At 43.0% G+C, this 11925-nt stretch overlaps 1 protein-coding gene across 1 annotated transcript; it reads right to left on the reverse strand.

Annotated features, from left to right (window-relative positions):
- Nucleotides 1–1311: 1311 nt before the first annotated feature.
- Nucleotides 1312–10044, reverse strand: LOC147898754 (uncharacterized). Its single transcript, XM_087379226.1, has 4 exons — nucleotides 9997–10044; nucleotides 8007–8138; nucleotides 7426–7794; nucleotides 1312–1365 (listed from the first exon to the last, which is right to left on the reverse strand). Exons 1-4 carry the CDS (start codon nucleotides 10042–10044, stop codon nucleotides 1312–1314), a joined length of 603 nt encoding a protein of 200 aa, XP_087235352.1.
- Between the last annotated feature and the right edge of the window lie 1881 nt (nucleotides 10045–11925).

Below are 11925 nucleotides of genomic sequence, written 5' to 3' on the forward strand. Positions count from 1 at the left end.
CTTCTCTGGAATGATCTACCTCTGCCTCTGCCTCTATCTGAAGTTGTGAATGCCTGATCATTAGAATGACCTTTGCATGCATGAATCGCCTGAGTCCTGAGTTCTTCACTGGATGTTTGACATGTTGGTGGATGCATTTTCTCGTCCTTGGAATCTTTCTTGATTGGAATGATTTCCTCTTTGCTGATGTTGATGTTGCTGAGGATGATGCTGATGCTGATGTTGCTGAGGATGACTTTGCTGATGACTTTGTTGCTGATGATGACCACTTCTCTTGAATGATCTACCTCTGCCTCTACCTCTGCCTCTATCTGAAGTTGTGAATCCCTGATCATCAGAATGATCTTTGCATGCATGAATGGCCTGATACCTGAGTTCTTCACCAAGTAAGATTGACAGAAGTTCTTCTAGTGTCGGTATTTGCCACATTAGATGGCAATACTCTCAACTAGACTCTCGTATCCCTCTCCTAGTCCATTCAAGATGACTTGAATTATTTCTGCTAGATTCATAGTCTCTCATGCTGCTGCAAGTTGATTGTTGTAGTCTTCGATCCGGAGTATGTAAGCATGATCGGTTTCGTTGTTGTTGTGGAAACTTTGGTTGATTTGATTTCTCAATGTGAGAATCCTGGAAGTTTTCTTGGACTCATAGAGAGCTACGAACATATCCCATGCTTCTTTTGATGTCTTGATGGTGTTGAGCTGTTCTAGCGCATGACATCTTGCACATTTTGCTTGATCATGTGATATGCGTACTTATCTTTCTTATCCCATTCTGCCAGTGCTCGAGCAATGGCAAGATCTGTTACAGGTGCGAAAACTATTTGTGTTGCTAGAGATCCCACTCTAGATCTCGTTGCTACTAGTGTTGTGGGACAACAAGTGGAGTAGAGCTACTGCTGGCGGGATCATCCAATGGTCTAGGTGTAGATCCATCGACATACTCCCATTTGTCATGAAGTACAAGAATGGTCTCCATTCGGTATTTTCATGTGCCATAATTGGAGTTGTCTAGCTTAGCATATGCATCCAGATTGAGGTTGCTAGTCGTAGACATGGTGCAAGAAATGTACTCAAAGTGTCGTGAAAATCACTATCTGAATCAATTGCAAAACACTGACTGTGGCAAGTGAAATATGAACTATCGGTGAAGGTAGAACTGCAATATATAATCCGATCTGAATTACAGGGCTTGTGGCAAATGATGCCGGGAATAGCCAAGAGGCTTTACAAGGCTAAAATGATGTGCACAATGTCGTGAAATAGCCAAGTACGCTTTACAATGATGGCATGTGTGTGTGAAATCAAATCATGTGCTATCTGCCCACTGATCAATCAGCAATTCCTCTAAACACTTTGAAGTCTGCTCATTGAACTGATGAATGTCAGGTTTTCAGGTAATGTGATGATTTGAAACCGTGAGCGAGCGAAGGGAATAACTCCGAGTAGGAACTAGTCGGGAATTTTGGGCATGGCTTAGATTGGCAACTTGGCGAAATTCAAAGCGTCCCCTCTATGGCAATCTATTCTACTCTGATCTAGATCTATACCAACCATCGATCCATGAAAGAATAGCAAATAATTTCTTTTCTTTGGTTCTTTTTATGTGCTGGGTTAGATGCGTCGATGTAGAGGCTGATGGGTGTGTAGGAAGTGGATTTGTCGATCAGTGAGGCCCAAAAGTGAGTGATACTTGCGCCAAAATTTGTGCATGATGTGACGAGCGTGTAGAGCACAAAAAATTGATCGTTTCACCTTTTTGTAGCACCCTGAAATTCCTCCTGGATCAAGAGATATGGCTTGATCTAAGTGGAGGGGCAAAAAAGAGTGAAAATGCAAATGCACAGTGATGATGTGGCACTGTGAGTCACATGCAATGATGATGTGGCATTGTGCTTAGCAAGACGTGTGTTTGTGGAGCAGTGATGAGGTGGTAGTTGTGGGTCACATGCTGTGGGAAGATCATGCCTGTGAAGGGATAACTGTGACGGCCAAGGGACTGCCATGTGGCAATGCTGAGGTGGTAGGTGAGGTGGCTAGTCGGCTGCCACATGTTAGAATCTTGACCACACCTTACTATGGTGATCCAACCAAGGGTTGAACTGACCCTGGGTTAACTTGACCAACCCTATCCTCACCTGACCGTACCTGGGTTAACTTGGCCTAGGGTGTGGGACTTAAACCCTTATTTATAGGTGGGGTCAACATATGGCCACATGTCCGTTGCTTGACCACACATCTGTGTGGTTAGGATGTGGATGGGATAAGGTCAGAATCTTCACGATTCTTCGAAATCTTCACGGATTCCGTTGATGGAGATGTTGATTCCATGAGCTTCCTGTCATGAGGGCGAGGCTGTTGGAGCATACGTCAACTGGAGAGTTCTGTAATGGAAGAAGGAGGCTAGAGCGTTACTATGGTTGGTCGTGGAGCCATTGTGTGCGCAATGTCTGAGTAGCTACTGATGCTCGTGTCGTCGCTGAAGCCCATGGAGCTGGGAACTCCATGTGCTCAGCGTGGAGGCCGTTGATGAAGCTACTGTAGCAAGAGATCCTCCACGCTTGGGCGTTCGTTGTAGCTAGAGCACGGTGTAGAGAACTGACTGTGCTCAGGCGGGTCGTTGATTGCAGTAGCAAGGAGACCATTGGAGCTGTGTCGAGCCCGTTGGAGTTGTAGAGAACTGGCTACTCAGGTGCTTCGCTGCGGCTTTCATGTAGGCTCATTGGACCTTGTTGGAGCTGAGTCTGCGCTGGTTATCTCTTGGTGTGTAAAGATCATTTTGATAGGGGTGCCATATGTATGAAGGAGGCGCTGGAGAAGTGGCTCGGTGGATGATGGCAGAGCTGGAGCTCGAGATGCCTATGTTGTAGGTGGTGTATAAGGCCTGTGCATTGTTGTTGGAAGAGCCTTAGGCTTGACGTTGCATATAGGTCGGTAGTTCATTGATGCTATCGATGCTGCTAGCTAGGCACTTGTGAAGCGGGCTACAGACAGTATGCCTATTTCCTACTATTGATCGAAGTTGCAGTTGAAGATTGGGAAGGGCTAAAGAGGTCACTACTTGCTACTGGCTAGACGACCATGGAGGCTTGCTTGCCTTGTGTGTCGTCAGCTCCGTAGCAAGCCGTTGTAGCCAGTTGTAGATGTAGTCGGGAGCCGGGAGGTAGGGAGCTTTAGGTTGATGCAGCCACGGTGTAGTAGATCTGTATGTAGGAGGTCACGGGGTGTGTAGTAGGTCTGTTGTTAGGAGAGATAGTTGCTCGATAGGTTGCTAGAGTCGTTAGACTCGTTGCAGGGAGCTTGTTGCTAGAGAAGCAAATCTCTCACTAAGTCTCTCCCTATCTCTCTTTGTCTCTCTTTCCCTAAGATGACTAATGGATTTAGATATGCTCAATGCCCCACCCTCCTGGTAACCACCAGTGGTCCAAGGTGCTCAAATTGTAAGGCCCCCATATGAGGAGAAGCCATGTGTGAGCCTGGGATATTGGATGGATCCTGACTTGCATGTTAGATGAGGTTTATCAACAATGAGACCGTTGATGGTAGAAAGGTGATCGTGTGGGAGCCCTTGAATATTCCATGGACAACTAGTCAGTTCCATCGACTAGGTTGACTGGTCGGGACCAGCTCCACTGACTAGGTCGACTGGTCGACTCCACCGACTATGTTGATCTGAGTACCGCCCTCATAGCTATAAAGAGGCGACCTTCCCAGTCCATTGTATCAGATCAGTTCAGATCAGATCAAATCTTCCAGCTAGTAGCTCTTCACCTAGTATCTGTCTAGATTGCCATCTAAGCTCCACTATGGGAGTGCACGGTGGATGGAGCCATCATCTGTACTACATCAATGTTGAAGGAAAATTTTGTTTGTCAGCAGTTTGCTGTGTACTCTCTATTCTTTATTCAGTTTCTGTTCCGCTATCCGTGTAATTTAACATGGTATCAGAGCCCAGGCGGCTTTGAGGATCGAAGAATAGAAGAGAGGCGAGGGCTTCAACAGCATACGAAGTGATGGCAACAGGAAGCGGCTTAATAGGAAGTGGCTTGAGTTCAGCAACTGCTGCTACACCAACAATAAAGGTGTTGAGGATTCGCCCACCAGCCTTCACTGAAGGCAAGCTAGATGGTATGAACTACACTTTGTGGAAATTACTGCTATTCTGGATTCATATGAGCTTCTAGAGACAGTACTGGGGACTGACCCAGAACTACAAGGAACCCCCGACGTAGCAAATCCAAGAAGTATGATACCTTCTAATGCCGACCTTCTATGAGCTTGGAAATGCAGGAACATAGATGCTCTGTGTGCCTTGGTTACAAGTACTACTGATAGTGTTTTGACCTTGATTCAACATTCATCTAAGGCAATTGTGTCCTGGAACATATTGAAGAGTCAATATGAGACACGAAATCAGATAAGGATCCAGAACTTGGAGAATCAGCTCGCAGCTGAGAAGTTTAATGAAGGAGAGACAGCGGAGGTGTTCATAACCCGAATCAAAAATCTGTGTGACCAGATGGCTAGTGCTGGGATACAAAAGACTAGCGAAGAGCTAGCTCGGCGGTGTCTCCGAATATGTCCACCAAGGTTTAATGGACTGGTAACAGCGCTTAACACTTAGGTGAGACCCCAACCATTGTCATTTGAGGAGTTATGTGCTTTACTTATGGAGGGGTGCGTACATATTATGAGCGGAAACCCTTGAGCGGATTATCCGAGCAACACTCAATGGAGTTATACTTGAATGAATGTTTTTTTATGGAATATCTTTTTTTAAAAACCTCAATCGACAGCTCTCATATTAGCTGCATGCATGTACCAAGGTACAAAGAGCCAAAGACATATACCCTTGGTTTGAATGCTCTCATGATGCAATTGTGTGTATTATATTTGCACATTCATTGTATTTTCTATAAGCCTCAACATGCCAACAAAATTAGGACTAGTGGCATTGTTCACTTTTAAGTAGATATGCTTATTAATACCTCCCCTCAAGCTTGTGAGATTGCCAACAATTATTTGTTTTTAGTCTTTCGAAACTCAATAGAGGGACGGATATATATTTTAACAATCAAAGATGTAAACTATGAATTCACCTAAAAATTCAAACCTAAAAATTACAACTTGCCATACATTTCCAAAACAACTATGACATGTTCATATTATTAGGTCAAAGAACATTAAAATCACATGATTCAGAAGCCATAATCTATCAATCCATAAGAAGTTAAGGTTTGCATAAGAAGGTAATGGCTATCCATCCATAAGAAACCAGGTCTACATGAGATGATAATGAAAACATGAGAAATTAAGTTTTGCATCAATCCATAAAAAGCTAGGACATGCTCTCTAGACCTCATCAGCCAAGTCATCTATGTAGTCTAGATGTCCATGATGCCTCTCCACCAACTCATAATCAAATGTGCTATCTCCTGCCATTTGGGTAGCCACATCTTCTGCATAGCAAGGTAGAACACTAAGCTCAATTAGTCAGTATCTAACCATGCTTAAATTATACACATAGATCAAATAAATTACTCACTAATCAAGAGGTGCATCAAAGTCATAGTCTGTCTCCTCATCATCTATCATGAGGACTGCTTGATTCACACTTGAAGGCCCTGCCTCTGTGAAGTTGTCTCTAAGCATGCCTTCTAAGTATCCTGTGCAAATCTCTTTGTCATTGTCCACTGCCATGCATGGACGTCCTGAGTGAATTGCTGCTTTCATCCCAGGTGCTGTACCTGCACCAAGCTCAAGCACAGAGCCTCCAATCGGACACAACAACTCCATGAACATCAACATCATGGAGCTACTCTTCTCCAACCCACCATGCCACTGTCCCCCCTTTCCCTCTTTTATGCACCGTACACTTGAAGGCAAGTAATGAGTGATGAAATAATTGTCCATGCACATCTTAAGGGATTGGGAAACTTTATTTGCCCTATCAAGATAGTGATGTGCCTTCTTGCCAATCCTAGAGAACAATAGGATTTGAAAGGCAGTAATCTACATAAAACATAGATTGAAAAAGTTGATGGAGAATGCTAAAATATGAACAAACAAGAACATGACAATCATGTAAATAGCCAAATGACATACCTTGACACCAAAGCCAACATTATCCGCAACATCAATGCAATCTCCCGTCTCCACGATCCATCTACATGTACTAACTATAAGATACCAATAGCTGAATGCAATTCACATAAATAGACATTATCAACTGTGATATATTGCTCACCTACAAGAAACCTCTAGTCTCATTTGTCTTGCCAAACGCTCAACGAATGAAGTGGATACAGGTGAACACATCACCAATGTCCATCCATAATCATCCATCACAGATGAAGCAATAGCAAGTGAGCATGAGATATGCTCCTCATTTAGAATGTTCCATCCAGGGATTCCACCCTTGATTCCACTCACTATAGATCCTGTAGGAAGGTCAATCAAGCAAAAATCCACACTCCATGCAGCATTTTTTCCATTGCGTGACTTCTTCATGCCACCAAGTTCATGGTAAAAATTTCTTATGATTTGAAAAGCCCCATCGTACTTGTATTGCTTAACTTCTTTTCCACGTGATACATAATCATACTCCCAAACTTTGTAGTTTTCTTGTGAGATACGAGTTGCAAATGATGAGAAAGTGGACAAAGGAACATAAACCATATCCGTATTACACACTTTCTTGCTAAGAAGAGACTCCTCCTTTCGTGGATCATTGTCTACAATAACAAAGAATCCTAAATTAAATTTGTAGGAAGCTTCTAATCACTTTGAAACATGAAAGAAAGAGTTATAAGAAAATAGACCTGTGTTAGAAGTGCCCGTTGGTTTAGGTCTTCCACCTCGTTTGTTATTTGGAGTCACATGACTTGCCTTTTGCTTTTCTACTATTGCTTTTTGCTCCTCTTCAAGCCTCTTCTTTTGTGCCTCATCCATGTTGCCCGACGAACCCGAGTTTGACTTGCACTCACCTTTTAAATGGCGATCATAAGTTTCCTTCTCTTCCTCGATACATGTTCCAGCCTTCATCTCAATCCACCAAGGGCAGTGCTTCCTTTCCCACTCCGTAAGCAATATATGACAATCCTTATGCTTATTCTCTCTAAAAATATGAGAGGTGTACATGCAATAAGTAGCAGGTGCAAGCATAGTCCAAGCCTTGCAAATGGATGGTACCACCTTAAGACTCTTATTTGCAGCCAGATAATGGAGATACCTAAATGATTTTTAGGATAATATAAGAGAATGCAAGGTATTACAAAGATATCTTTCCATTGAAAATGAAAGCCAAAACGCACCTATAAACCAATCGTCTGCTGGCATTTGTAAGATCAACTTGCTTGGATGGAACAACAGCAACTGTCATCAATGAAGCAAAAGGCTCAAACAAAAAAGGCCTGTGTCTCACTATAATGCCATCAAAGTATTCTAGAATAGAAGGACTGTCTGGAAGTGTAGCTGCACCCTCAATGCTTGATGATTTCATCACTTGGTCAAGCAATCGCCCAGCATCTGCCAACACATGGTCCATCCATACTTCTTTTGCAAGCCAAGGTATGAAACCATGGTCAGTCATAGGCATCCCATAACTCTCCTTTAGATTGTCATCTGCACCAAGAAGAGAAAGAATAGATAGTTGCTTTGCCTTGGAACAGGTTGCAATTGATACTTGGTAAAGCTTCTCCAAAGTGATCTTCATTGATGTATCCTCAAATGGTAAATTCCAAAGGATATTAAACCACTCCTTGCCATGGGAAGGATTGACTATTGAAAGCATCTGCCAAATAGTAAAGTTTTAGAAGAGACTTTGATACACACAACAAACCATATATTAAGGTTTATGAGTTGTAAAATTAGAATTTGAAAACTATAAATTCAAATTTGCAAACTATAAATTCAAATATCTGAGATATAAAATGTAGAATTTTGTGGACTACAAATTCAAATTTGTGATCTATAAATACAAAATTTGGTAAATTGAAAACTTACCTGTGTAATTTTTCTTCGATATGTTGCTCCCACAGTCTTTTTAATCTCATGAATCTTGGACTCTCTCTCATCCTTTGGCATGGAAGAATGCAATTTCTTGCATTGAGCCTCAAAATCTGATTTCCATTTCCCCTTTCAACATAAACAGATAATCTCATCATAATGTTATTGGAACACAAAGCAAAGTCACAGAAAAAGAAAATATATAAACTAAAGAACTAATACTTACAGCAAATACCATCCTCCCAAGAATAGTTTGGGCGAGGGGATATGACACCCTTCGTCCACTTCCAACCTCTTTCTGTCTTGCCAACTCAATAGCTTTTTTCTCCTCCTCACTAAAATCCTGAGTAAAATATTGAGCATCACAGGATACGAGTGTGCTTGTGTGGTACAAATAATCCTTGAGATTAGTAACAACAATTGCATCTTCATTAAGCCTGCAACCATTGACTTAAATGGATCAAAATTGGTTTCATTTACAAGCACTTACCATCTCAATATAGTAAACATAAACAACAAGGCTTACAAGTTAAATCTTTGCAGAGCAGCAACAAGCTTAAGCTCATCCTTTGCTTCCGGTTCAATAATTTGAGCTTGCACTCTAATGTGTCTAGACTTGATATTTGTGTAAAGCTCTTCTATGCTTTCCATCCAAGATGCCGTACGATGATTTCCTTCCCACACGAAGAACATTTTGTTTGATAGAAAGCTCCATGGTGTGCCAATTATCTTTGATTCAAACTCATCATTAACTAAGCTCCAATTCTTGTCCCAATGTTCTCTTGTGACATCATCAACATCCTTGGAAGACCCATCAGGCATTTTGATAGATAGAATAAAAGATCCTTTTGTCGGAATGTATCCCTCTATTTCAAATGCTCTTTTCAAAATGGTCAAATCATTCCTAATTTGATGCACAACTGGGTTTATGAGACAACGACACAAGGGAATTCGAGGAGGTGGAATTTCTTTAGTTACTGTAAGAAGCTCTAAAATATCTGCACCTGAAGGTCTCTCAACACACTCTGGAATGATATCCTCCACATCATCTTTAACTCCTACTTTGTTGGATGGATCATCTATAGTTTTATCCTTGTTGTCCTCAGGATCCTCAATATCATTTTCAATGTCAACTTGCTCAAGCTCCTTCAGTTCATTCTTGACCTCTGACTCTTGCTTCTTCCTTTTGCCACCTTTCCTTGTGATAGGACTAGACACATCACGTTTCTTTCTCTACACGTTTGAAGAACTCAATTACAAGATTTGCAAAAATGCAAAGGTGAAATGCAACTAGAAAAAGAAAAAGAAACCAAACTTACTGGAGGCATTTGTTGCACAACTTTCAATAAGCTCACCTGCACAAGAAGAAAAACAAATAAATGACATAGTGAAACCATCTTTGAAATGATTAAATGAAAAATGACAGAGTGTAACCATCTGAAAAATGACAGAGTGAAGGCACGGGAGAAATTCTGCTGAACAGAAGAAAGCATGGAAATTCAGACTGATTCCCAAATTTTGTATTGTTGCCCTTTCTCTCGTGATGCTTATTCGAAGGCCAGAGATGCATATGTTCGCATGATGCTGGCTAGCCTGTCCCAAGTCTGGGCTCCGTTTGGCTCTGGGCTGAGCTGTTTGCGCTCTGCGCAAATGGCCCCGTCCTCCCTTCGCCAAACTATCCATATATGGCATTTGGTCCTTCCAACACTCGTTTGCTTTGCCAGGAGACATTTGTGCCCAGCGCAAATGGGCAGTGCTTCTAGCACTCTCTCCCTCTCCAAATCAAAGTGCCGCCATCGCTCATCTTACATCAAATGGACTCCAAATCCTCTGAAAGTTCTTTATCATCCATTTGAAGAGACAGTGGAGCTGGCATAAGCCTCGCACAATAACTGGTTCAGACTCTTATCTTGCTCTTTCTCCATAAGACCTGTAGTGATGTGACTCATGCAATGTCTCTGAATCTTGTGTCTCATACACAACATACCTTAGCAGGACCCTGGAGATAGAAGCCAGTAGCAATCCAATGAGCCATGAGTCAAAAATGCCAAGTCAAGAGTAATTAAGGAATTGCCTTGCTGCTAGAGGGCCGGATAGTGTCAATCGGATGAACACAGAGGGCGGCTATGCAGAGAATTCTTTGCATTCGTGAGGGGGTATACAAGCCCTTCAGGTTAGGATCCTTCGCCTAAAGATTTGAAACCAATGAAGTGCCTCAGTATTCAAGATTTACGCTGCGCAAAGAGCGAGATTATGAAGAGCAAACAAGACAAAATCTGCAGAACATATCAGAGATAGCACAAAATTATGCGCACATCCTAAAGCTGGAGTCTCCTTTAGTTCCCTTTAATCCTTGCGAACAAGCCCGTGAGCAATCTGTCACTTACGTAGAGAAAGGGAAAACTTATGCAAATCTCTAAACAATTACAGCGTAAGGTTTCTTTACTCTTGTCCATCAACAGCTCAGGAATGGAAATGAAGGCGAGAGGCCACTTGTTCTTACTATAAATAGGTAAGTGGTTCTTCGTCATAGAGTAAGAGAACTTTCTGCCGACCTCTTAATGAAAGGTGAACGATAAGTCCCTTTACTCGTCTCACAGATGGAGAGTCGTATCAATGATGAAGCTTGAAGTTCCCTAGTAATCCCTATCCATGAGCAGGAGATCAGCGAGCTCCAAAGATCTTGAGGATGAGAGAAGCTTTACCCATGAGACAAGATTTTCTTCTCCAAAGGACTGAACTGGCCGCTTTCCTGTCATGAGCTCCAACAGCACCACCCCAAATGCATAAACGTCAGCCTATCACCGAATCTGTCTCTCTTTCTCAAGCGGGATGATGCTGTGTAAGACGAATAAGATATTCATGTGGATGGGGTGGTGTCCGAAAGCAGGGGGAAGACACACCGAACTGTGGAGAGAAGGGGAGCGAGATGGGAGGAAATTGATGGGAAATCAATGAGGAAACTGCTGACCGAGGAGGAGCAGAAGCTCGAAGAAGGAAGACGAAGAAAACAAAACTTACGAAGTGTGAGAGATATAGAGCACTCACAGAGGAGACAAGATAGAGAGCACTTACAGATGGGGCAGAGGGTCGAGAAGGAGGGCGGTGGTGATGGGGCGGAGGGTCGAGAAGGAGGGCGGACGGTTGAGAAGGAGGGTCGAGAAGGAGAAGGAGAAGGAGGGTCGAGAAGGAGAAGGAGAAGTAGGCGGAGAAGGAGGGTCGAGAAGGAGGCATGGGCGTAGGCGTGGGCATGGGCATGGGCGAAGAAGGAGAAGTGGAGGAGTGATACTGAAGACGGAGAAGTGGATGAGAGCAACCGAAGAATCCTGATGGTGAATCAGTCAAAGGCACAAAGAAGTGGGGCAGAGAAGGTTGAAAGGGAGCTTAGGAACAAATCCGTCGCTACTAAATATGCCAAGACACCATGAAGGTAGCGAGCAAAGAAGTTAAGAGAAAACAATCTTAAGGAGCCGAACCATACTAAGAAGAAGAACGTCAAGGAGCTGTGAACCATGAAGGCAGGAAATACCCTCGAAATGCCGAAAAGTAGGAGCGACAAGAAGCAGTTTGGTGTACTTGCAACTTCCCGAAAGGCAAGAGGGAGCCAGACAATGAGTAGGCACGAACTGTCCACGTAAGAAGCTTGAAGACATGAAGGAAGCTTTGCATGGCAGCAAGGTAACCTGCGAACTAGCCACAAGGTAGGAGCCAGTGAAGTGAAGGCAAAGATGTCTTGCAAGCGTAAGGAAGCCGAGGCTACGGTAGAGGAAACAGATAGTGAGAGCGAACTAGGTGAGTGGAGAAGCGAAAAAAGAGCATGCAAGCGAAAAAAGAGCATGCAAGAAGCTTGGCGAAAAAAGAAGCATGCAAGAAGCGTGGGCGTGGGCACTGGCGAAACTAGTGAACACTAGTTTCG

The sequence above is a fragment of the Dipteris shenzhenensis genome, chromosome 9 (assembly GCF_047967505.1).
Source record: "Dipteris shenzhenensis isolate YYH24624 ecotype China chromosome 9, Dip_SZ_1.0, whole genome shotgun sequence".
NCBI classification, from domain to species: Eukaryota; Viridiplantae; Streptophyta; class Polypodiopsida; order Gleicheniales; family Dipteridaceae; genus Dipteris; species Dipteris shenzhenensis.